Source organism: Delphinus delphis, chromosome 5 (assembly GCF_949987515.2).
Source record: "Delphinus delphis chromosome 5, mDelDel1.2, whole genome shotgun sequence".
In the NCBI taxonomy this organism is placed as follows: Eukaryota; Metazoa; Chordata; class Mammalia; order Artiodactyla; family Delphinidae; genus Delphinus; species Delphinus delphis.
In genome coordinates, this window is record NC_082687.1 from 76129517 (window position 1) to 76156903 (window position 27387).

The 27387-nt window shown below is 39.1% G+C and overlaps 2 protein-coding genes across 4 annotated transcripts in view; both read left to right on the forward strand.

The window, feature by feature from the left end:
* TLR1 (toll like receptor 1) overlaps positions 1-27387 on the forward strand; it is a 43429-nt gene continuing 16042 nt past the window's right edge. Inside the window, exon 1 of one of the 3 annotated variants that reach the window (XM_060012697.1) lies at positions 1-81. The gene's annotated coding sequence lies outside the window, so the exon portion shown is untranslated. Of the gene's footprint in view, positions 82-9733; positions 9773-27387 lie in introns of those variants that run through there. The other 2 variants (XM_060012698.1, XM_060012699.1) reach the window with 2 other exon arrangements.
* On the forward strand, positions 41-26862 carry TLR6 (toll like receptor 6). The gene is made up of 2 exons (XM_060012696.1): positions 41-81; positions 23871-26862. The coding sequence occupies exon 2, from the start codon at positions 23940-23942 to the stop codon at positions 26331-26333; it is 2394 nt and encodes a 797-aa protein (XP_059868679.1). The 5' UTR covers positions 41-81; positions 23871-23939; the 3' UTR covers positions 26334-26862.

The window sequence follows — 27387 nt, forward strand, 5'->3', positions numbered from 1 at the left end:
TCTCCGGATCCCTTTCCTTCCTTTAAAAGCGCCCAGGAAACACCGCAGACAGTTTCACCGAGAAGGGGCCGCTCAAGTTCAGTAAGAGTTTGCGATCCCCTGGTGGTGCTTTAAACAGCTTTGTCTTACTCTGTTTGTGGGAGTGTAATTTGATTTAAAACCAATCAACCGAATAAAAATACTTTCTAGAAGGCCAGTTTAGAAATGCGGATCAAAATTCAAATGTATTAGCTTTGGCCCAGGAATTCCACATCTGCGAATTGTACTAAGTAAACAGTCAAATGTACAAATATGTATGTCCAAGGATGTTTATTGTGGTTGTTTATGCCGGGGAAAATAACGCGGAAATAATCTGTCCCCCAGTAAAAAGATTGGTGAAGTAAACTATGGTAACTTCAAACAATCGGACATGCTGTAGTCATTAACTATAACTGTACGTCCAATTTGTTGATATGGAAGGAAGGCGGGCCATAGCCGAATATTAAGTTGAGAGCAAGGGAAGCTTACAGAAGTGTGTATATAGTATAAACCTATTCTTGTGAATATGTATGTGTATTGTAATTTTTTGTATAAAGTTTAGGGAAAATTTAATTTTAAAAACAGTGATTCTTTCTGAGTTCTGCCATTGTGAGTGTTAGCAAATTGTATTCCAGGTGTGACAGGTGTGTTTTGGTGTACCACAAACACCATTGCCTGTGACTTCTGTGCCTGCCTAGGGCATAGCAAATACCTTTGCCACACCTGCCCCTCCTTGCCCTGCTGAAAGGCAACAGCCCTATCAGGCATTCCTCCCTTTGTGTTTTTTTGTTTGTTTGTTTGTTTGTTTGTTTGCGGTACGCGAGCCTCTCACTGTTGTGGCCTCTCCCATTGCGGAGCATAGGCTCCATCTAGATGGGCAGGCTCAGCGGCCATGGCTCACGGGCCCAGCCGCTCTGCGGCATGTGGGATCTTCCCGGACCGGGGCATGAACCCGTGTCCCCTGCATCGGCAGGCGGACTCTCAACCACTGTGCCACCAGGGAAACCCCCTCCCCTTGTTTTTAAATTTAATTTAAATTTTATATTGGAGTACAGTTGATTAACAATGTTGTGTTAGTTTCAGTTGTACATATACATGTATCTATTCTTTTTCAAATTCTTTTCCCATTTAGGTTATTACAGAATATTGAGCAGAGTTCCCTGTGCTATGCAGTAGGTCCTTGCTGGTTATCTATTTTAAATATAGCAGTGTGTACATGTCAATCCCAAACTCCTAATGTATCTCCCACCACTCTTCCCCCCTGGTAACCATAAGTTCGTTCTCTAAGTCTGTGAGTCTGTTTCTGTTTTGTAAATAACTTCACTTGTATCATTTTTTTTAAGATTCCATATATAAGCAATATCATATCTGTCTTTCTCTTACTTCACTTAGTATGATAATCTCCAGGTCCATCCATGTTGCTGCAAATGGCATTATTTCATTCTTTTTAATGGCTGAGTAATATTCCATTGTATATATGTACCACATCTTCTTTATCCATTCATCTGTTGATGGACATTTGGGTTGTTTCCATGTCTTGGCTCTTGTAAATAATGTTGCTATGAACATTGGGGTGCATGTATTTTTTTTGAATTAGAGTTTTCTATGAATATATGCAAAAGAATGGGATTGCTGGATCATATGGTAACTCTATTTTTAGTTTTTTAAGGAACCTCCATACTGTTTTCCATAGTGGCTGCACCAATTTACATTCCCACTAACAGTGTAGAAGGGTTCCCTTTTATCCACACCCTGTCCAGCATTTATTATCTTTAGATTTTTAACACCATTCTGACTGGTGTGAGGTGATATCTCATTGTAGTTTTGATTTGCATTTCTCTAATAATTAGTGATGTTGAGCATCTTTTCATGTGCCTCTTGGTCATCTGTATGTCTTCTTTGGAGAAATGTCTATTTAGGTCTTCTGCTAAGTTTTTGACTGGGTTGTTTGTTTTTTTGATATTGAGGCACATGAACTGTTTGTAAATTTTGGAGACTAGTCCCTTGTTGGTTGTATCATTTGCACATATTTTCTCCCATTCTGTGGGTTGTCTTTTCATTTTGTTTATGGTTTCCTTTGCTGTGCAAAAGCTTTTGAGTTTAACTAGTTCCCATTTGTTTATTTTTGTTTTTATTTCCATTACTCTAGGAGATGGCTTGAAAAAGATATTGCTGCAATTTATGTCAAAGTGTTCTGCCTATGTTTTCCTCTAAGAGTTTTATAGTATCTGGCCTTACATTTAGGTTTTTAATCCATTTTGAGCTTATTTTTGTGTATGGTGTTAAAGAATGTTCTAATTTCTTTTTTTATTTTACATGTAGCTGTTCAATTTTCCCAGCACCATTTATTGAAGAGACTGTCTTTCCTCCATTGTATAGTCTTACCTCCTTTGTTGTAGATTAATTGGCCATAGGTGAGTGGGTTTATTACTGGGCTTTCTATCCTGTTCCATTGATGTATATTTCTGTTTTTGTGCCAGTACCATACTGTTTTGATGACTATAGCTTTGTAGTATAGTCTGAAGTCAGGGAGCCTAATTCCTCCAGCTCCGTTTATCTTTCTCAAAATTGCTTTGGCTATTCAGGGCCTTCTGTGTCTCCATACAAATTTTAAAAAATTTTTGTTCTAGATCTGTGAAAAATGCCATTGGTAATTTTATAGGGATAATATTGAATCTGTAGATTGCCTTGGATAGTATAGTCATTTTGACAATATTGATTCTTCCAATCAATGGTATATACAACATGGTATATCTTTCTATCTGTTTGTGTCATCTTCGATTTCTTTCATCAGTTTTATAGTTTTAGGAGTACAGGTCTTTTGTCTCCTTAGGTAGGTTTATCCAGTTTTCTTTCTCCTTTGACCCAAACTGTATCTTTACAATAAGAAACTATCAATCAAGCAACAGGTTTTGTTGCCAACTGCTAATTATGCCCTTTTACTCAAATGTTGCTGCTTCAAGCCCACCTGGTTTATTTCAAAACTTTAATTTTTGGCAATGTAAGCAATTTTTATTTAAAAAACTCAGGAGTAGTTAAAATATATAGAAAACTAGAGAATAATATTGAGCCAGGCTGGGACCTGGGACCTGGGACCCTTTCCTGCACTGCTTGTACCTGGACACATGTCTCCTCAAGCAACAGAATACAAAGAAACTATGAGGGACTAAAGATAGCTGCATGCATGTGCAGTTGGGGCAAAATATGAACAATAAGATACAAAAAAGCCAAAACCCAACTGCCACTTTTGAAGTGCCAGGAGCAAAAGCAGGGTCCTGAGCATGATCCCTGCATGCAGCACCACCAAGGGGGTAGGCAAATGACCTAAGCCACCCTCCAGCCCAACCCACCAATCTGCCCTCACCCTCACCCCATTTAAGGGACCAGCTCACCCACCTTGGGGCTCGAGCAAGGGCACCTGTTACTTGTTTTCAATCCCTCGTGCTGCAGCACGAGTCCCCATAAAGCCTTGCCTGAATTCCTCGTCTGGCCTCTTAGCAATTTCTATTGATTAAAGAGTCCAAGAACCCAGGTTGGGAACAATATGACAAATACTTATGTGTGTGAAGAAAAGTAGAGAATGGTATGAAAATATGTAGATTTAACAAATTTTATTTTTTGCCACATTTATTTTAGAACCTTCTTTTAAAAAGAAAAAAGTTACAGATATGTTTGAAACCCTGTTCCTCCTAGTCTCCACCTTCTCCAGAGGTAACGGTAACGAGTATCCTGAGGTTGTTGTGCATCCTTCCCACCCATAGTTCTATTACATTTGACTGCACATATCCTCATTCATCAACACTATATAAAATTGTTTTTCAGTGTTTTAAAATGTTATAAATAACATCCTGTACACTTATTTACTCAACATTATATTTTTGAGAATCATTCATATTCATACATGTAGCTCCAGTACATGCATTTTTAAGTCTTCATGGGATTCCATTGTATGAATGTGCCACAATATATCCATTCCCCACACAATGGACATTTAGTGTGTTTCATGTTTCACTATTACATGTTGTTACATGTGCTGAATGCCAATATAGTGCTACCTACTATATTGCATATAGAGCTGCTATGGTCAACTTTGTATATGTTTTCTTGTATCCCAGGCTAGAAATGGAATAGCCAGTTGACCATCACTAGATATTATGAAATCGTTCTACACTGTGGTCCCAACCATTCATTAAACAAAAATTTTTTTTATTTTTTTAATTTTTTCTTTGCTGTACGCGGGCCTCTCACTGTTGCGGAGCACAGGCTCCGGACGCGCAGGCTCAGTGGCCATGGCTCACGGGCCCAGCCGCTCTGCAGCATGTGGGATCTTCTCGGACCGGGGCACGAACCCGTGTCCCCTGCATCGGCAGGTGGACTCTCAACCACTGCACCACCAGGGAAGCCCCTAAACAAAATTTTTTTGAGAGTGCGCTACGTACCTAAAACTGATCTAGGTACTAGGGATGATATAAGGAGCAGAGCAAAGTCCTGCCCTCCAAGAATTTATATTCTGTCACAAGGCAGATAGATCCTAACTAGATAATGTGCAAGGTGGTGGAATAAAGCAGAATATAGTCTATAGGGTCTAGGGAATGATGGGTGGGAGCAGCTGTGGTCAGGGAAGGCCCTGCAGATAAAGCGACACTTCAGTGTAGACTTTAAGGAAGTGAGGGAGTGAACAACGGCGATATGTGGGGACAGTTTCAGGCAGGGGGAACAGCAGGAGCAGTGTGGGAGCATGCTTGGTGTGCTCACAGCATGGTAAGATGGCCAGTGTGGCTGGAGCAGAGGGAGGATGGGGCAGAGCGGAAGGAAATGAGGCCACAGAGGCACTGAAGACTGAGAGATGGGGCAGACCAGGCAGTGCCTTGCAAACCATGGTAGGGATTTGGCTTATGCTTTGAGTGGCAAGGGAATCCTTACAGCTTTTGAGTAGGAGTGTGCCATGATTTTAATTGGGTTGGGATGGGGTTGGGGGGGATGGAGGGAAAGGTAGAGCCAGATAGACCAATTAGGGGTCCACTGCAGTTACCCACGTGAGGGAATTGATGGTTTGGCCACGTGGGAGTGGTAGAGGGCCTGAGAGCGGTTTTGCTTGTGGATATAATTTAAAGAAAAACTCAACAAAATTTGCTCATGGATTGGGTGTGGAGTTTGAGCGAAAAGAAAGAAGTCTCAAATTACTCCAAGGAATTTAGCCTGCAAGAATAGAAGTATCATTTACTGAGATGAGGAAGGATGCAAAAGGGACAGGTTTGGGGTTTGAGGTAGATGGTGGATGGACCTAGAGATTATCATACTAAGTGAAGTAAGTTAGAAAGAGAAGGACAGATACCATATGATATCACTTATATGTGGCATCTAAAATATGATACAGATGAACTTATTTATGAAACAGAAACAGACTCACAGACACAGAAAACAAATTTATGTTACCAAAGGGGAAAGGGGGTGGGGGAGGGATAAATTAGGAGTTATATAAAATAGGTAAACAACAAGTCCTACTGTATAGCACAGGGAACTGTATTCATTATCCTGTAATAAACCATAATGGAAAAGAATATGAAAAAGAATATATATATATATATATATATATATATAGAGAGAGAGAGAGAGAGAGAGAGAGAGAGAGAGGATTTGAGAAGATGGGAGGAGAATAATTGCAGTTAGTGAGTAAAACAACTTTTTCAAGGATTTTTAGTGCAAAGAGGAGCAGAGAGGAAGAGGTTGTGGGTTCAGAGGAGGGTTTTGTTTTTTACTATGAGAGAAATTGTAGCATTATATGCTAATTGGAATCATACATCAGAGCAAAAAAAAATGATGATGCAATGTAGAGAGGATAATTGTAAAGGGATTTCCTTGAGTAGATAAGCAGGAGTGAGGTTCAGTGCTTAATGGGGAGGAATTGGCTCGACACAGAGAGTTCATTCAGGAGAACAGAGGAAAGCACAGATAGAACAGGGACAAGTAGGCACTAGTAGAATTTTGGAGGGAAGATGTGGAAATGCTCTTCTGGCTGCATTTATTTTCTTCCTGAAAAATGAAGCATCAGCAGCTGAAAGTGAGGAAGGAAAGGAGGTGTTGGAAGCATAAGAGGAGGATGTGTATGACAGTGAGAGTGAATGGGCTAAGGAAGGGGAGCAAAAAGGATAGTAGAATGGCTTCTCCCTCTTGAGGTTGGGATCCAGTCATGAATTTCAAGTGAGACAGTCAACATAGGTGTGTATTTTCTCCAACTATGTTCAGCTGGTCAGGCTCAATATAGTCCAGTGGCGAGTTGGATTTAACCTGGGTTGAGGAGAGAGGAGTAAGGTAGCTGAGGGTGAATTCAGAGAGATGATCAAAAGGGTGGACCATGATCTTTCAGTCCAGTGCAATGGGACTGAGGAATTGATGGCATCTGAGAGAAAGAGTTAGAGGCGCTAGTTGAAAAGCGGGATGCTGGCAAGAGAGGTTATGGAGAGAGCACAGCCATTGGTAATAATAATATGTAGGGTACAATAAGGGAATGCATGGCTGAGGTAGGTTTCAGGACAAGCTCATTAGAAGAGAGAATATCAAAGAACTAAGAAGCCAGGGGAATGAAAGAATCTCTACATAGCTACTGAAATCACTAGAATTATGACAGTGGTGGTGTTAGACTCAGACAGTGAATGGTGCAAAAATACTCAATGAATGAGGGAGTGATGGGCCTGTGGATGACTGCAACCAGGAGGGGTAGGTTTCAAGGGCTGGAGGGAAGAACAGTGATCTGGAAGTAGCAGTGAGAGTCAGGGAAACCTACATCACCTCCAGGCCCTGAGGTGTGAGGAAAAGAGGGACCACTGGAGACCACTAGGGACCACAAGAGGGAGCGGTGTTCAGGATGGCGTTTAGGTCTCAGGGCGCCCTGATCCTCACTGGGTTGGAGTGGAATCACCTGAAGAGCTTTCAAAATAATACTGATGTCTGGCCCCATCCTGGACTATTTAAGTCAGAATCTCTGGACATGTGTAAGAGGTCCTGTTTCCTCACATTGTGACCAACACTTGGTATCATTAGATGTTTTAATTTTTGTCCATCCCAGGGGTATACAATGGTGTCTCCTGGTTGTCTTAATGTTATCCTGTTATCCATTTGATTATATCCTTTGCTAATTCCTACCCCCACCCCCATTGGGTTTGTTAGCCATTTTATTAATGATTTGTAGGAATTCTTTATATATTTCAGATATTAATCCTTTTGTGGTTATATGTGTTACAAGTATCTTCTGGAATGTGTTTTGTTTTTTCTTTTTAATTCAGCAGAAGATTTTGGTATTAATATTTAATATCTAAGTTATCAATTTCATTTCTAGTGGTTTGTATATTTTATGATGCTGATCATTTTTATATAACTTGTTTCAAACCTATTCGTAGGCAATTGATTTTTTAATTGATTTTCCAGGGAAAGAGAAGTTTTTTTAAAGAACAAAAATCATTAAAGTAATGTCTTGCTTCTGTTTGTATGGGGACAGTATATTTGCTGGCTTTAGACTATTTTACTTATCCCACTATAATGCTATTTTATTTTTTAAAAGTAAAAGTAATGCATGTACATAGTAAAAAAAAAAAAAATCAAACAGGACAAAAGAGCATAAAATGATGAGTAAAAATATCTCCCTCCCTTGGTTCTTTGGCTCAAAGGTAACAGTTTCTTAAGTATCCTCTCAGAAAAAAAGATTTTTATGCAGATGTCAGCATAAGTATGTAGACCCTTGTGTTAGATGCCTGTGGCTGCCATAACAAATTCCCACAAATCAGGTGGCTTAGAACAAGAGAAATTTATTCTCTTACACTTTTGGAGGCTGGAAGTCCAAAATCAAGGTGCTGGCAGGGCTGCTAGGTACTGGTGATTCCGGGCATTCCTTGGCTTGTGGCTGCAGAATTCCAATCTCTGCCTCTGTTTTCACCTGGCCTGTTCCTTTCTCTGTGTGTGTGTGTCTCTCCTCTGTGTGTGCCTTACTCCTGGCAAGAAGATGACCTGTGCAGATGTCTGAGGGACCGGATTTTATGCAAATGCTGAAACACTCTCCATACTCTTCTGCCCTTTGCTTTTCTTCATTTCATAGTCTTTCCACCTCAGCATAAAAAATGTGAGGCTTGCATAGAATTCTAAAACTCCTTACTATAATGACTTGTCTTCTATGGAAATCACTATTCCAGACACTTTTTATTTATTATCTTCCCAAAAAAGTCACAAGCACTCCCATTTTGTGGATGAATAAATGGAGTCTTTGAGGTTAAGCCACGTGCCCAAGGCCATACAGCTAGGACATGGCATTTGGAGGACTTCTGCCCAGCACTGTCTGTTTGTTTGTTCCACTGCCATGCCATCTTGCATATTACCTGATTTTTGTGGGTTTTCTCATCTCCTTAAAGACATTTCTCAGAATTCTAACAGCCTCAACAAGAATAGCCTCTTTGTTCCCGAAAACCAGCATTATTGTGCAATACCCTAATGAGCGTTTGTGACCAAATGCTCATAAACATTTTGTCACTGTGTGATGTGACCAAATCTGCAGCCATGTATGTGTGCTTATTTCTTAAAGACTTTGGCTCAGTGTTGTTTGAAATTCCCTCAAACCCATAGCTGGTTCCTTTCTCTTCTGCCTGTTTCACAAAGCTGGTTTCCCAGGGTCACAGGCACCCACTCCACTCTAGCTGTCTCCTCTGCTCATTCAGCAGAGATCCAGCCACTGCTTGTTGACCCTCCCCAGGCCTGTGAAGGCTTCCTGTTATGTTTGATGAGTAAGAATGTATAGTAAGAAGTTGGCCTTTCCTTCCCTGTGAAAGCAGAAGTGATTCTAACCCTGATGTCCAACTTTGTCATGGGTCAGACTGTACAGTCTTAACTTGTTTTTTTAACGATGAAATAATGCCAAACAGTGGGATTAATTATAGAATGATTATTTAACTCATATGTTCAGTTCTTTACAGAACCTCAGTTAAGGGAAAGTCTTGGGAACAGGGTATCCTGGCTGCCTGAAGTATCTGGTTAATCAGACATCCTCTTTTTGTATCATCAAGCTTTGTTGATATTGTTCTAAAATTATTCTAAATGGCCTTTAGAAAATTGATTTTTAATTAGTCTTGCAGGGTCTCAGTGGCATTTATTATTTTAGAATTAAAAATGAAAACATCTAACAATACCAAATGTTGGTCAGAACATGGAGAAACAGGATGTAATTTCCCCCGGATGTGGTAACTACTAAACTTTCCTTAAAAGTTGATTTTTTAAAAACCAATTCTTGAACCTAAGTTCATTTTATTTTAAAGTATCCCATCCAGCTAAAATAATGCTTCAAAACTGATTGATCATGGTAGTTACAATTATATTGAAAATATTAAAAATGGTGATAAAACAGGCAAAGTTCAATAACTTTCCATTGTGGTGACAATTTAACATTCAGACTGCAAACTTTTACAGATAAATATCACCTTAGAAAAACATTTTTCTTCATACTGAAATTGTCATAAGCTGCGTGATCATATGAATTAAGAAATTTGATTACTGTTTTAATCTGTAGCCCAGAAAACCCTACTGACCACATGCTTTGCTCAGGACCTTTGAAGGGGAAATTCATGTGCAGGGGTAATTCCAGTAATGTCCGACAGGTGGCGCAAACCGTCTTTATGGTATTGCTTTACTTGAACTAAGGACTTGCGTTTTGTCAAGCACTTATTTTTCCGTGCATTTAGAAGTTATTTTCCCTACTTCTGAGAAAGAAATCTTGGTAAGTAAGAAGCCTTTGTGGCTTTTTCAAATTATGGAATAATTACTTCAAATAAGCAAGAAAATGCTAACGATTGTATAGGAAATAGGTAAAGTTTCTTTTAAGTTTTTGCAAAATGATTTTAAGGTTGTTTTTTTTTTAATGTTGCAAGCGTTCTTTTTATTAGACAAGAAAGATAAAGATATGGCTATCTTGAAAGATATAAAAATAGCTAGCACTTGTCATAGTTAAGGAAAAAACTAACTGATGTTATTTCTTTCTTCTGTTTTTGTCTACTACATTTTTTCTTTTCACCTTTCCCTATTTCCTTGTTTTCAGTAAGATTTACAGTAGTTTCTGCCGCTGATATGGCGCCTATCACATGTTATGTATTTTTACCACAGACGTGAGTGTTTGATCCTTCCTATCACATGGTTCTATAATTGTTTATTTGTGTCTGTCACTAATTTATAAGCTTTTGAAAGCAGGGATTATGCCTTTGCTATTCGTATTTATATCCCCAGCACTGGACGTCTGGGGCGGTTCTGGCACATAGTACACTCTGAATAAACATTTATTAAATGGAGGAAGTGGCGGGGACTAGCCCAGAACTTGCCTTTTTCAACATTCTCACCTAAGCTTTGACAAATAAAACAGTATTTCTCTTGCATATTTGTTGATTTGATTATGGAATTGCACGTTTTACCGGTCTTTCCTTTTTCGTAGTTTTTATTTTCATAGATCCTATCCATCATTTTCTTTCTTTCTTTTTTTCTTTTTTTTTTTGCGGTACGCGGGCCTCTCACTGTTGTGGCCTCTCCCGTTGCGGAGCACAGGCTCCGGATGCACAGGCTCAGCGGCCATGGCTCACGGGCTCAGCCGCTCCGCGGCATATGGGATCTTCCCAGACCGGGGCACAAACCCGTGTCACCTGCATCGGCAGGCGGACTCTCAACCACTGCGCCACCAGGGAAGCCCCCTTTTTTTTCATTTTCTTTCTTGATATAGAGCTTCTTCCCTCTGTCTCCCCCACCCACACCTTTCATTTGATGCATTAAAGAAAAAAAACAAAACAAAAAACCTTTTACCTTTTATCTCTTACACTTCCTTTAAAAAAAAAAAGTTGTGACCTCTGTAATCTTCCGCTCTCTCGTCTCCCTTTTCCCCCCCTCCATATTTTTTTTTTCTTAAATAGAGAAGCTCCTGGCTTAAATGTAAACACTAGGAAACGCTTGAGGACATAAATGATCGGGGAGGAATATTTGTGTTTTGGAGGCAGGGTGATATACAGGAAGCTTATCAACTTTCCTACGTAGTGGCTAAGTTTCAGTCACCTGAACACAGACACCATCCAGAGACCTCTGAGTGGGTTCTCACTCACCGATGTCAATTGTCTGTCACGTGGAAGAAGCTCTCCCTCTCTCTCTCTCCACACAAATGCAAGTGTATTATATTTCTTTAAATATAGATAATTTTATATTAGCTATATTTCCAGACAAGCCTTTCAACTTATAAAACATGTTCAAAATTAGAAATTTTGGAAATATAAATTCATCTATGAGTTAGAGATCTAGAGATAACCAGTTAGCATTTTGTATATTTCTTTCCATTCTTTTTTTCCCCTGGACTTTTTGTACATGTCAGGTTTTAATCATATTTAACAAAACTAGAGTCCTACTGCACACACGATTTTGTATTCTTTTGTCCACTTAACATTATGTCATAGAAATTTTTTTTCCGAAGTGCAGTATTTGAGGCTGCATGCTATTCCGTGGTATGGGTGTACCATAACTGATTAAACAATCTTCTCTACTAGTCATTATGATTTTTTTCAATTTTTCATCTTCATGAGCAACCTCATAGTAATATTTTTATGTGTATTCCTTTAGAAGAAAATTCTGAGAAGTGGAATTGCTAAAATAAGGGTAAGCATATTTTTAAGGAATTTATACATGGGACCAAATTGCCTTTCACAAATGTACTAATTTTTCATTCCTGCCAGCAGTAAGTGAGAGTTCTTATTTTAGTCCCACCTGCCAACACTGGGTACTATATTTTTGAATTTTCCCAATTTGGTAGGTGAAAATAATCATGCCTTTAAAAAAATATTTAAGAAAAAAATTCCCATTTGATTCACTTTATCTTTTTATACTTAAATATCTTAAATTATAGGCGTGCTAATAATTCACCTCTAAATGCTTCATTCTGTATTTCTAAAAAAAGTACATTTTCCTAACATAGCCAAATAACATTATCAAAAATTAACATTTATTTCTTAATAGAATCTAATACCTGGTCCCTCTTAAAATCCTTTCTCCCCTTGATACTCAAGTAACGTTTACAGCAGGTCTGTCTAAGTTGAGATTCAGTCCAATATCACAAGTTTCATTTAGATGTTATACACTATTTTGATTTAATATGATTTTTGTGTGACTGGATGTTATTCATATTATTGACTATTGATTTTTGGGGGGATAAATTTTCTGAGCAAATCACGTGATCTACTTAATTTTAAATGTCCAAAATTTGAAAAATATAGGTAACAACTAAAAGGAAAATAACCCCTCCGCTTAAAATTTTACCAGATAGAGATCATCACTGTTAATATCTTGGTATGTATCTTATTAATTTTTCCATATGCATGTGTACATATTAACTGCTGCACATTTTATAAATAAGCTACTTTTTGTCACATATATATAGTGAGCAATTTTCCATGGAATTAGATTTTCATTATTTTTAAAGGCCACACAGTAATATTTAATTATATGGAGATACCATAATTTATTTGAACAATCTGCTATTTTTGGACAGATTTCTTTTTAAAAAAATATTTTTGTACTGGCCCCTTTATTGTACTCTTTTACTGGTTCTAACAGTTTTTTAATTACTTCTCTTGGATTTTCCACATTGACAATCACATAATCTAAAAATAATGATAATTTTATTTCCTCCATTCCAATATTTCTGTCTCTCATTTTCACCCCTTACTTACAATGACTAGAACTTCTAGAACAGTGTTAAATAATAGTGGGCGTCCTTGATATTGACTTTCATGGAAATGCTTTGGGGGTGGGATATTGGTTTAAGTCAGATACTTGATATATTCTTTATCAAGTTTTTTTTTTTTTTTTTTTTTTCGGTACGCGGGCCTCTCACTGTTGTGGCCTCTCCCGTTGCGGAGCACAGGCTCCGAACGCGCAGGCTCAGCGGCCACGGCTCACGGGCCCAGCCGCTCCGCAGCATGTGGGATCTTCCCGGACCGGGGCACAAACCCGCGTCCCGTGCATCGGCAGGCGGACTCTCAACCACTGTGCCACCAGGGAAGCCCTATCAAGTTTTAAAAGTATCTTTTAAATGTATACTTTAATTAACATGTTTTTAGTCAAAGATGAATGCTGAATTTTATCAAGTGAATTTTTAATATCTATGGAGATGCTCTTCTGTTTTTCTTTCCTTTTATCCACTGCTGTATTATTGTCATAGATTTGCTAATAATAAGTCATGCTTACAGTCCCAGAAACATCCAAATTAATCACAATGTATTATCCCTTCAGCATAGAGCAAGATTGATTAGGTTTTCTTCAATCTGATCTTCTCCCTACTACCAAATAATTGGAATTTATCTTTTATTTATATTTTAATAATATACATACTCTTAATTTTATAATACACATACTTAAGCTTATATTTTTCTAACAGAATCTTGAGTTAATTGGTATCTATAGCTTCTTCTCAGTCAGGCAAGGATCTTTACATGCTTTCAGTCCACTCTCTCCCTCTCCCTCCACTATCCACTAACTCCCTTGTTATCATTGGCAATTTAAATTCCAGATTGTTATTAAAATTTTTGTCATCAATCCTTATTGGGACTTAGCAATAAATTTTCTACTTTTTTTGCAAAGTATTCCTTCTTGATTCCCAATTTTTTTTTTTTTTTGAGTCAGTTTCTCTTTCAGAGGATAGAGTCTATCCTTTAGTAATTCATATAGTGGATCTGTCTTCCACATCTTTTAGCATTTCTTTCATATATTTAATCTCTTTGGCCTCTTGGACTGTATTTTGGGAAAATTCCTCTTCTTGGTCTTCTATCTCACTCATGCTCACATCAGCAGTGCCACTTTGCAGTTCAACTCATCCAACGAGTTTTCCATTTCAGTTATTAAGTTTTTAATTTTCATGATTCCTACTCCATTCTTTTTTAGAGTCTTACCTCTCTGAGGATCTCTATCTATTAAAATGCCTATTCTCTTTTATCTCTGTCTCCTTGGGTGTTAATGTCTGTTGTATCTTGAGTCTGGTTCCTTTCTATCACAGGGTTTGCTTTGTAAAAGTGTCATGCTTCTTGTTTGTGCAACCCAAATTGTGCTTGAGGCTCCATGTAAAACTGCTTGTTGATCTGTTTTCACAGCCTGCTTGTTGGGCGGTTAGACCAAACTAGTCTGTATTAATTCTATATTGCTGCTGTAACAAATTACCACAACTTAGAGGCTTGAAAAACACACTTTATCATCTTACAGTTCCGTAGGCTAGTAGTCCAACATAGGTCTTATTGGGTTTAAAGTGTTGGCAAGGCTGCATTGCTTCTAGAGGCTCTACAGGAGAATCCACTTACTTGCCTTTCTGAGCTTCTAGAGGCTGCTTGCATACCTTGGCTCATGGCCCTCTTCCTCAAGAAAGGTCACGTCCTTCTCATATCACATCACTCTGACCTCTTCTGCCTCCCTTTTCCACTTTTAAGGATACCTTGATTACATTGGGCCCACCTGAGTAAATTTTAAGGTCAGCTGATTAACAATCTTAATACTACCTGCAACTTTTAATCCCTTTCTCCATGTAACAGCATATTTACAAGTTCTGAGATTAGGAAGTGGACATCTCTGGGAGGCTACTATTCTGTCTATCGTAGTCCAATCTGCTTGTGGATTTCAGAGACTTCTCTTAGTTTCAGCTCCCCTAAAGACTTCCCTTTCTGCTTTTAAGTGTGTGTGTGTGTGTGTGTGTGTGTGTGTGTGTGTATTTCATTATTTTGGGGATTTAGAGCAAGAGGCGGTGGCTAGCGCATGTGCATATCACCCTGTTGACTCTCATCATTTTTAATGTTTATAATTGAAAATGTGATTTTCTTGATCTAGAACATATTTAGAACATTTTAAAAAGTGATCTTAAAAGTTTATTTTGTAGTCAGAAATACGACTTTATGAATTTCTGCTTTGGGGTATTTGTTTTAAAATTTATTTGACCTAAGAAACAATTTTAGCAAATGTTCCATGAACCCTAGCCCTTAGATATAAAATATTCTCTTTTTGTAGGGTCAAAGTTTATAAGTCTCTATTAAATCCTTTATTAATTATTTTATTCAAACCCTCCTTATATGTTTATTTTTTTGCTACTTGATCTAACTAAGACCCAGAGAAATATATTACTTTCATTATCAATGTCTCCTTATGTTTTCAGCATTGTTACTTTGTAAATTTTGATGCAATGTTATTCATTGCATAGGTGTCCTTATCTGTTGTATTTTCATTGTGAGCTATTTGTTTTAACCAGTATTAAACAGTAGCTTCTCTTATTCTCATTGCCCAATTCTCTGATACTTTGACCTAATGGAGTATTATACATACAAACTGCAATTTCTGATGAATACACTTGCTAAAGTTCTTATTTCTGCCCCATTTACAAGTATTGTTGTATGTCTTACACCATTCAGAATGAAATATACCCCCTCAAATCCCTCCTTACCTCTTGCCCAGTTCTTTTTATTTTCCAGCGTTATTGAGATATAATTGGCATACAACACTGTGTAAGTCTAAGGTCTACAATGTGACAATTTGATACATGTATATTGCAAAATGATTACCACAATAAGGTTTGTTATCCACATCCATCACACACACCTTTCTGTGTGTGTGTGGTAATAATATGTATGATCTACTCTCTTAGCAATTTTCAAGTATATTATACAGTCTTGTTAACTGTAGTCCTCAGGCTGCATATTGGATCCCTAGACCCCATTCATCTTACATCTGGAAGCTTGTAGCCTTTGACTAACATCTCCCCATTTCCTCTGTTTCCTGGCCACTAACTTTCTATTCTCTGTTCTATGAGTTTGGCTTTTTTAGATCCCACATATAAGTGAGATTATACAGTATTTGTCTTTCTCTGACTGACTTACTTTCACTTAGCATAATGCCCTCAAGGTCCATTCATGTTGTCACAAATGGCAGTATTTCCTTCTTTTTATGGCTGCATAATATTCCACTGTGTGTCTGCACCACATTTTCTTTACCCATTCACCTGCTGATAGACACTTAGGTTGTTTCCATGTCTTGGCTATTGGGAATAATGCTGGAATGAACATGGGGTGCACTATCTTTGAGATAGTTATTTCATTTCCTTCAGATAAATACCAATAAGTGGGATTACTAGATCACATGGTAGTTCTATTTTTGATTTTTTGAGGGACCTCCATACTGTTTTCCATAGTGGCTGCACCAATTTACATTCCCACCAACAGTGCACAAGGGTTCCCTTTTCTCCACATCCTTGCCAACATTTGTTATCTCTTGTCTTTTTGAGAATAACCATTCTAATAGGTGTGAGGTGATATCTCATTGTGATTTTGATTTGCATTTCCCTGATGATTCGTGATGTTGAGCATTTCTTCGTGTACCTGTTGGCCATCTGTATATCTTCTTTGGAAAAAATGTCTATTTAGGTCTTCTGCCCATTTTAAAATAAAATTATTTAAGTTTTTGTTTTGTTTTCACTATTGAGTTGTATGAGTTCCTTACATATTTTGGATATTAACCCCTTACCAGATAAAATGGTTTATATTTTCTCCTATTCTGTTGGTGATTTTTCATTTTGTTGATTGTTTCTGTTGCTGTGCATGAGGATTTTTGGTTTGATGTAGCCCCATTTGTTTATTTTTGCATTTGTTGCCAGATCCAAAAAAAATCATTTCCAAGACCAAAGTCAGGGAGCTTTTCTCCTACTTGTTTTTCTAGGAGTTTTATGGTTTCAGATCTTACAGTTAAGTCTTTAATCCATTTGGAGTAAATTTTTGTGAGTGGGGTAAGACACGGGTTCAATTGCATTCTTTTGCATATGCTTATCCACTTTTCCAAACACCATTTATTGGAGAGATAACCCTTTCCGCATTGAGTCTTCTTGACTCTCTTGCCAAATATTAGTTGACCATTTATGTGTGAGCTTAGTTCTCTGCTCTTGATTTTGCTCCATTGGTCTGTGTGTCTGTTTTTATGCTAAATTTATACTGTTTTGATTACTATAGCTTTGTAATATGTTTTGAAACCAGGAAGTGTGATGCCTCAAGCCTGTCTCAGGCTTGTTTGGCTATTCAGGGTCTTTTGTGGCTCCATATGAATTTTAGGATTTTTTTTTTCATTTCTGTGGAAAATGCCTTTGGAATTTGTTAGGGATTGCACTGAATCTATAGATGGCTTTGGGTGGTGTGGACATTTTAACAATATTAAGTCTTCTAATCCACGAACATGGCATATCTTTCCATTTATTTGTGTCTTCTTCAATTTCTTTCATCAATTCCTTATAGTTTTCAGTGTACAGGTCTTTCACCTCCTTGGTTAAATTTATTATTTTTCTTGCATTTGTAAATGGGATTGTTTTATTTCTTTTTCATATAGTTTGTTGTTAGCATATAGAAACACAACTAATTTTGTATGTTGGTTTTGTATCCTGCAACTTACTGAATTTGTTTATTCTAACAGCTTTTTGGTGGAATCTTTAGGATTCTCTACATATAAAATCATATCATTTGCAAACAGAGATAATTTTACTTCTTATTTTCCAATTTGGACACCTTTATTTCTTTTTCTTGCCTAATTGCTCTGGCTAGGACTTTCAGTACTGTGTTGAATAGGAGTGGTGATAGTGCTTCTTGCTCAGTTCTTACCTGATAATGTCCATCACTGACTAGGTGTAGAAATCTTGGAGAGCTGGGGGGGGGGGGTGGTCTGTAGAAGGAAAACTCAGTATTCTGACCTACTAACATCAGTAGCATTGGGGTAAAAGAAATGCTACTTAATTGCCTGGTTGTTACTTATCCTTGGTGTTTGAATCAGAGACAAACAGGTAGAGGGACAAAATTCTTTCCTACCTTTCAGAAGGGAGTCTGTTTTCCTGAAACAAAGCTTGAGTATGCCAGGTTTTCCTTAATACAGCTCCAGATATTTCTTCATGAGTGTAAATACTTTTGGATCCGGCCATTAATTTTCCATCCTTCTTTGGTTTTTGTGACAAGGTGGGTTTTTGAGAGTTTCTGTGTTTTCTGGGTGTTTTGATGGGCAGATGGGAAATGCTTTATTGGAGGAGCTGGGAGGGACTTTTAACTACTATATGCCATTTTGTAATGAAATTTCCCCAACCCAGAAGAGTTTTTACTCTTCCAAAGTATGACTAGTTAAAACTATTCATCTCTTAACTATTTTGCTATTTCTGTGTGCCCTCAAGTGATGAACAGTGGATCCTTTTGTTAATAAAACTGAACAACAACAAGTAGTCAAAATCTGTTCTCAATTATTCCTGCTACACAGGACCCTGTTGCCTGCTCTTGTCCCCTGGGGCCTCCTAGATGCTTTTTTGTGGAGATCAGATCCTAAATGGGGTTGAGCAAGCCTCGAAGTTCTAGCCCTTTGTCTTGGTAGCAGATATTGAGTCCATGGGTGCATACACCTGCCTCCTCCCCTCAGCCAGGTAATCTTTTCTCATTCACTCAGCATCATTGTCCTGAGAGGCAATGTCTTGTAATCCATTGTAGTACAGTGAGACTTTCTGAGCTCTGGGAAGACTTTTGTCTTACATACAGCAGCTTTATCCTGAAGTGCCTTCCAATTTCTTCAGTGCACTTTTTAATATTTCTCCATCTTCTCCTGTTTTATCAGTGTGTCAACTGTAGGAACTTGATGATTTCAGATTATCAAGTGCCGAATCCTGCCTCTCTGAATTTGTTGCTTCTGGTCTAATGTGAAAGGGAAAAACGTATTTCCATGTTTATGAGAATTGTGTCCAAAAATGAGATCCTGCAACTAAAAAAAAAATCCTGTGACTGGAAAGAGCAGAGTATATGTGTTATCTCAACGGACCCTCGCCAGTCTGTGAAACACTTCTAACCTCTGCCTATAGGTGGTTCCAGGCAGATGTGGTGTGGACACTCCAATGTAGGTGCAGGAGGCTGCCCTGTGACCATCACAGCTGCCACTGCTGCTCTCAGGATGCTGCTGAGGGAATTAGGTGGCTGTGGATCCTGGTGTGTCCTGGCCAGCTTTTGTTCCCTGCTGGGGCTCATAGATGTTTTTCTGTGCAGATCAGAGCTGAAGTGGCATAGACTCACGAATGTGTGTCTGAATTTCTGGGACTGGCTTCTTGCTTGACCTTTTGCACAATTTTAGCTCCACCCCTTTGTCTCAGTCACAAGCATGATGTCTGTGGGCTGGTGAATCTGCTTCCACCTCACAATGGTCATCAATGCCCGGCTTGGCCTGTATTAATCATATCTTCTCAAATGGCTCCATGAACGGTAGTATCCTCTCTGCCAGCCCAGCTACAGCTGGTTTTTTTGAGGTCCAATTCATGGAGGTAAAGAGTATAAGTAGTTCTTCCTTGTAACACAAACTTGGCCTCATTCCTATCCTCATCTACCCTCACAAGAGGATTTATCCCCTGTCTTATGCCATAGAGATTTAGCCATCAAGCTACAGGGAGATGGGCCTTCCAACCAGGCCTCAGGGACTTGTCAACCACCTTCCTCCCCATCCTTTTCATCTCATGTTGTTTTGGCCAAATTGAGTTGAGGATCTGAAGGTCTAGCCTACTACTGGCATGACTCTGCAGTGCCCACCAGGAGGCCCTCTCAGGCTTATCTGAACATTCAGACGCACAAGTGCTAATAGGCCACACTTGGTCCCAGTTTACTCAGGAAGATACAGGAGAGGAAATAGAGCTCAGGTTTCCTACTTGGTATTTATAGTTCATACGCAGTCCTTTCAGCCTGGATGCTATTTACCGTTCAATGGTCATTTTTAAAAAAATAAATTTATTTATTTGTTTTTATTTTTGGCTGTGTTGGGTCTTTGTTGCTGTGCACGGGCTTTCTCTAGTTGTGGTGAGCTGGGCTACTCTTTGTTGTGGTGCGTGGGCTTCTTATTGCGTTGGCTTCTCTCATTGTGGAGCACAGGCTCTAGGCGCGTGGGCTTCAGTAGTTGTGGCGCGCGGGCTTAGATGCTCCACGGCATGTGGGCTATTCCCAGACAAGGGATCGAACCCATGTTCCCTGCATTTGCAGGCGGATTCTTAACCACTGCACCACCAGGGAAGCCCCTCAATGGTCACTTTTATCATAAGTGATTCTTCCTGATAACACAGCTGACATTCTCCCTGTATCAGGTTTCCAGAAAAGAGTTAGATCAGATTAGTCCATGGAGAAGGAGAGAAATGAGTTTGTTAACCCTTCACCCATGAGGGGTCACTGGTTGCAGCAGATGGCTGAGCGTAGTACCAAATTGAATACTGGTGTAGACTCGTGAGAATGTCTTGTAGTTTTTTTGTTGTTGTTTTTTTTTGTGATACGCGGGCCTCTCACTGTTGTGGCCTCTCCCGTTGAGGAGCACAGACTCCAGATGCGCAGGCTCAGCGGCCATGGCTCACGGGCCCAGCCACTCCGAGGCATGTGGGATCTTCCTGGACCGGGGCACGAACCCGTGTCCCCTGCATTGGCAGGTGGACCCTCAACCACTGCGCCACCAGGGAAGCCCTGTCTTGTAGTTTTTGGCAATAGCTCCTTGCATACCATTTTGTACAATTTTAGATGATCAAACTGACTGACGGGTAAAACATTTTGAGGGGATAAGAGGACTGCCCTTTGAAAGAGCAATAAAGTATTCTGAGTCCAATGAAAAGAGACCGTAGTCATGTAGTTAACTTTTAAGACAGTTGATTTAAAGTTTTTGTCTAGCAAATCAATGTCTGTGCTTCCTTGGGTACCATTTCTATTGACTTTTCTTCTCCTTTTTTAAAATAGACTTTATTTATTTATTTATTTATAATTTGTTTTGTTTGGTTTTGGTTTTTTTGCGGTACGCGGGCCTCTCACCACTGTGGCCTCTCCCGTCGCGGAGCACAGGCTCCAGACACGCAGGCCCAGCGGCCATGGCTCACGGGCCCAGCCGCTCCGTGGCATGTGGGATCCTCCCAGACCAGGGCACGAACCCGCGTCCCCTGCATCAGCAGGCGGACTCTCAACCACTGCGCCACCAGGGAAGCCCTAATAGACTTTATTTTTTAGAGCAGTTTTCGGTTTACAGAAAATTTGAGTAAATGGGCTGGAGAGTTCCCATATACTCCCTTTCCACTGCACACAATTTTCCTTATTATAACATTTTGCATTAGTGTGGTATATGTGTTATAATTGATGAACCAATAATGATATATTATTAACTAAAGTCTATACTTTACATTAGGATTCAGTCTTTGTGTTGCGTAGTTCTGTAGGTTTGACAAATGCATATGGTCATATATCCACCATTACAAAATCACATGGAATAGCTTCATTACCCTAAAAGTCCTCTATACTCTGCCTATTCATCCCTCACTCCCCCAGCCTCTGTCAACCACTGATCTTTAATGTCTCTTTAGTTTTGCCTTTTCCAGAATGTCAGAGAGTTGGAATCATACAGTTGGTAGCCTTTTCTGATTGGCTTCCTCACCTAGCAATCGCATTTTGGTTCCTCCATGGCTTGACAGCTCACTCCTTTTTATTGCTGAATAATAATCCATTGGATGGATGTACCACAGCTTGTTTATCTTTTTACCTATTGAAAGACATCTTGTTGCTTTCAGTTTGGGGCAGTTATGAATAAAGCTTCTATCAACATCCACGTGCAGGTTTTTTTTTTTTTTTTTTTTTTGCGGTACGTGGGCCTCTCACTGTTGTGGCCTCTCCCATTGCGGAGCACAGGCTCTGGATGCGCAGGCTCAGTGGCCATGGCTCACGGACCTAGCTGCTCCATGGCATGTGGGATCTTCCCAGACTGGGGCACGAACCCGTGTCCCCTGCATCGGCAGGCGGATTCTCAACCACTGCACCACCAGGGAAACCCTCATGTGCAGGGTTTTGTGTGGATATAGATTTTCAGTTCATTTGGGTAAATATCTAGGAGTGTGATTGCTGGCTCATATGGTAAGACTATGTTTAGCTTTGTAAGAAACTGTCAGACTGTCTTCCAAAGTATCTGAACCATTTTGAATTTCAATAATGAATGAAAGTTCCAGTTGCTCCATATCCTCACCAACATTTGATGTTGTTTCAGGATTGTTTGGCCAATCTAACAGGTATGTAGTAGTTCCTCATTGTTTTAACTTGCAATTCCCTAATGACATATGGTATTGAGTATCTTTTCATGTCCTTATTTGCCATTTGTATATCTTCTTTGGTGAAATGTCTGTTCAGATCTTTTGCCCATTTTTAAATTGTGTTGTTTATTTTCCTGTTGAGCTTGAGTTCTTCATTTATTTTGGATACAAGTTCTTTAACAGATATGTGCTTTGCAAATGTTTTCTCCCAGTCTGTGGCTTGTCTTTTCATTTTCTTAATTGCAAAGCAGAAAATTTTAATTTTAATGAAGTCCAACTTAACATTTTTTTCTTTCATGGATTGTACTTTTGATGTTGTGTCTAAAAGTCATTGCCAAATTCAAGGTTACCTAGATTTTCTCCTATACTAACTTCTAGAATTTTTATAGTTTTGTATTTTACAATTAGGTCTATGGTCCGTTTTGAGCTAGACCTTTTTTTTTTTTTTTTTTTTTGCATGTGGAATGTCTAGTTCTTCCAGCACTATTTGTTAAAAAGACTATCCTGTCTTCACTGAATTGTCTTTGCTCCCTTGTAAAAGATCAGTTGACTGTATTTGGATGGGTTTATTTTTGAGCTCGCTATGCTGGACAGTTGATCTATCTGTCCATTCTTTCACCAATACCACACTGTCTTGATTGCTATAGCTTTATGTAAGACTTGAAGTTGGGTAGTGTCAGTTCTCTAACTTTGTTCTTTTAATTTTTTTTTTCCTATGAATGAACAATACTTTTTTATTTCTCTGCATGCCTCATAGTTCTTTTACTTCAGTCAGACATTTTGAATATTATAACGTGGTAACTCTGGAAATATTAGGATGTGGTAACTCAGATTCTCCACTTTCCCAGGGTTTGTTGTTGCTGCTTGCTGTGGGATGTGGTTGTTTATCTGTTTGGTGATGTTTCTAAACTATTTTTGTAAAGACTGTATTCCTTCTTGTGTGTGGCCATTGAATTCTCTGTTCCATTGGCTTAGTGGTCAGCTAGTGATTTGACAGAGATGTTCTTAAACATCTGGAGAAAAAAAACCAAACCAAAACAAAACAAAACAAAAAACACCTGATCTTTGCAGATTGGCTGTTTTGAAGCACTTCCTCAGTGCTTATCCAGGCTGTTTACAACTCTGCCTTAGCTTTTACTTTCTGCTTGCACAGAGCCTAAAAGCCAATCAGAGGTGAATGTTTAGGATTTTCTCAGGTCTTCTCTGAGCATGCATCCAGCCCTGGGCATGTGTATGGCCTATAGATTACCTGGGATACATGGAGATTTCTAGAGTCTTTTTTCTCCCATGTATCTCCTTTCCCAGCTTCCTCCTTCTCTGGCTTTCTGGTGTGTCTGCTGCCTGCCCCATATCTTATCCCTTGCTCCAGGTGGCTGTGGCTAGTGTTTGTGCCTTTAAAGGTTTTCGAAACACTGTCCAGGAGGCTGCTGCAGCCCTGGGAAAGTTCTGAGTTGGATGGGGTGAAACAAAGGCGCACTCCTGAGTGGACCTCTCAGAAAGCCACCAGACAGGTTATAACACACAACTACAATTCTTTGCTAACAAGGTCTGTATTGCCTTTCCTGGCACAAGCAACTTGTATAACTGGAAAAAATAACACATTAAATTATGGGGACAGAAATGATTCTGATAATGAATGAAGAACTCATTGAGATTTTGTGTTTAGTAAGCTGAGGTTTGAGAGCAATCATCCAATCTTTATACATCTTAATGTATATTATATTTCTAGAATTTGGATTCATAGCAAGATGTTCTGAAGAACAGCAACAACCCTCTAGGGGATAGCCACTTCAACATCATGACCAAAGGCAAAGAATCTGCTGTCAGAAACCTTCATTTTGTTTACATCCTGACCTTAGTATTTGGAACCATAATCCATTTCTCTGATGAAAGTGAATTTGTGGTGGACATGTCAAAAATAGGCCTTATTCGTGTTCGCAAAGACCTGCCACCAAAAACCAAAGTCTTAGATATGTCTCAAAACTACATATCTGAGCTTCACTTCTCTGACATCGGCTTTCTCTCAGGGCTGAAAGTTTTGAGACTTTCCCATAATAGAATCCAGTACCTTGATATTAGTATTTTCAAGTTCAACCAGGATTTGGAATATTTGGATTTATCTCACAATTGGTTGCAGAAGATATCCTGTCATCCGATCACTACAAGTCTCAAGCATTTAGACCTCTCATTCAATGACTTTGATGCCCTGCCCATCTGTAAGGAATTTGGCAACTTGACTCAACTGAATTTCTTAGGATTAAGTGCTACAAAGTTACAGCAATTAGATCTACTACCAATTGCTCACTTGCACCTAAGTCGCATCCTTCTGGATTTGGAAGGTTATTTTGTGAAAGAAAATGAGAAAGAAAGTCTTCAAATTCTGAATACAAAGGAACTTCACCTTGTTTTTCACCCAAATAGCTTCTTCTCTGTCCAAGTGAACATATCAGTGAATAGTTTAGGGTGGTTACAACTGACTAATATTAAATTGAATAATGACAACTGTCAAGTTTTAATTAAATTTTTGTCAGAACTCACTAGAGGGCCAACCTTACTGAATTTTACCCTAAACCATATGGAAACAACTTGGAAATGTTTGGTTGGAGTTTTTCAATTCCTTTGGCCCAAACCTGTAGAATATCTCAATATTTACAATTTAACAATAGTTGAAAGCATCAATGAAGAAGTTTTTACTTATCATGAAACAACATTGAAAGCACTGAATATAGAACATATTATAAACAGAGTTTTTATTTTTTCACAGACAGCATTATACACAGTGTTTTCTGAGATGACTGTTACGATGTTAACCATATCAGACACACCTTTTGTACACATGCTTTGTCCTCAGAAACCAAGCACATTTACATTTTTGAACTTCACCCAGAATATTTTCACAGATAGTGTTTTTCAAAATTGCCACACTTTAGTTAGATTGGAGACACTTATTCTACAAAAGAATGAATTAAAAGACCTTTTCAAAGTAGGTCTCATGACTAAGGATATGCTCTCTTTGGAAATACTGGATGTTAGCTGGAATTCTTTGGAATATGATAGACATGATGGAAATTGCACTTGGGTTGGGAGTATAGTGGTGTTAAATTTATCTTCAAATATACTTACTGACTCTGTTTTCAGATGTTTACCTCCCAGGGTCAAGGTTCTTGATCTCCACAATAACAGAATAAGGAGCATCCCTAAAGATGTCACCAGTCTAGAAACTTTGCAAGAACTCAATGTTGCTTCCAATTCTTTAGCCCACCTTCCTGGATGTGGTACCTTTAGCAGCCTTTCCATACTGATCATTGACTATAATTCAGTCTCCAACCCATCAGCTGATTTCTTCCAGAGCTGCCAGAAGATTAGGTCCCTAAAAGCAGGGAACAATCCATTCCAATGTACATGTGAGTTAAGAGACTTTATCCAAAGTGTAGGCCAAGTATCAGGTGAAGTGGTAGAGGGTTGGCCTGATTCTTATAAGTGTGATTATCCAGAAAGCTATAAGGGAACCCCACTAAAGGACTTCCATGTATCTCCATTATCCTGCAACACAGCTCTGCTGATTGTCACCATTGGGGTCCCTGGGCTGGTAGTGGCTGTTACCGTGACTGCCCTCTGTATCTACTTGGATCTGCCCTGGTATCTCAGGATGGTGTATCAGTGGACCCAGACCCGGCGCAGGGCTAGGAATGTACCCTTAGAAGAACTCCAAAGAGCTCTCCAGTTCCATGCTTTTATTTCATACAGTGAACATGATTCTGCCTGGGTGAAGAATGAGTTAATACCAAACCTAGAAAAAGAAGATATAAGAATTTGTCTCCATGAGAGAAACTTTGTTCCTGGCAAGAGCATCGTGGAAAATATCATAAACTGCATTGAGAAAAGTTACAAGTGCATCTTTGTTTTGTCTCCCAACTTTGTCCAGAGTGAGTGGTGCCATTATGAACTCTACTTTGCCCACCACAATCTCTTCCATGAAGGATCTAATAACTTAATCCTGATCTTGCTGGATCCCATTCCACAGGACAGCATTCCTGGCAAGTATCACAAGCTGAGGGCTCTCATGGCCCAGAGAACTTATTTGGAATGGCCCAAGGAGAAGAGCAAACATGGACTTTTTTGGGCTAATATTAGAGCTGCTTTTAATATTAAATTAATACTAGTCACTGAAAATGATGATGTGAAAGCTTAAAAAGATCAGACGTCCAACTTAAGAAACCATCATTAACTTGAATTCTGATGGACACTGTGCTTTCAAGTTATTGTGTTTGCTGCCTCCATTATCTCTATGCATTCAGGAAACACTTAATGAAAACTGTGTTTCAGTTGAACTGGGAACCAGACTGGGGGCTGTGGTGGTGCTCAAACATGCTGATGACAGGTAGCTCAGTCTCTTCTGGTTGAACCATTCCGTTTCAAATTGAAACAAGCTCTTTTGAGTAAATGCTCTCTTCTCCTTTCCCCAGAGGATTTTGTGTGAGCAGGAGTTTATGAGACTTCATGGAAGGAAAGAGTCAACCTCAGAACTGTATGCAGTGGAGTGTCCTGTGGATCCTCATCGGCCTCTGGTCGGCTCTGTTATCCTGCTCTACTTTGGGGCTGGGGGAGAAATTAGACCAGATATGGAAAATAAAGATACTTTTTTTTTTCTTCACATCTGAGTAATAGTTTATAAAATGTTTGACTTTGCTACACAAATATGCAATTAATCATCAGCGACTCATGGCATTGGTAGTCTATGTATATAAAGGGAAATAGAGTCTTAGTCATAGGCTGTTGAGGTCAAAGACATGATTTACTGGCTTGCCAAGGAAACTCAGAGCCAGATTTATTTGTAACCGATTGAATAGGAGTTATCTGGTTGTGTTAGAATTTTGGCGAATGCCTCAAAGCTGACAAAAGGCCGTAAATATCACCACATTTTAAACAGATATTAGACACAGCCAGGCTGGAATTATAAAAAAATAGCAGAAAGAGGTCAGTAACTATCAGTAACTATCAACTCATATTACCCATTTTCAGAAGACTGGCTTCAAAAGGGTGATTAGAGAGTCATTAAGTAGAGGTTCTAGACTTATGGGGAAATTGCTTTGGATTTCTTCCAAAGGCAAACGAGATGGGCTGTAAGCTTAGGAGAACAGTAACCTTACATCCTACTCCCAGCCTGAAAGCTTGCAGAGTAACAGGAATGCACAGGTCCAGTGAGGCAGACAGAGTATGGAGTGACAGCTCTTGGAAGAGCTGGA

Excerpts from the sequence above, each read along its gene's own strand:
- TLR6 (XM_060012696.1), top strand. The coding sequence starts at position 23,940 with ATGACCAAAGGCAAAGAATCTGCTGTCAGAAACCTTCATTTTGTTTAC.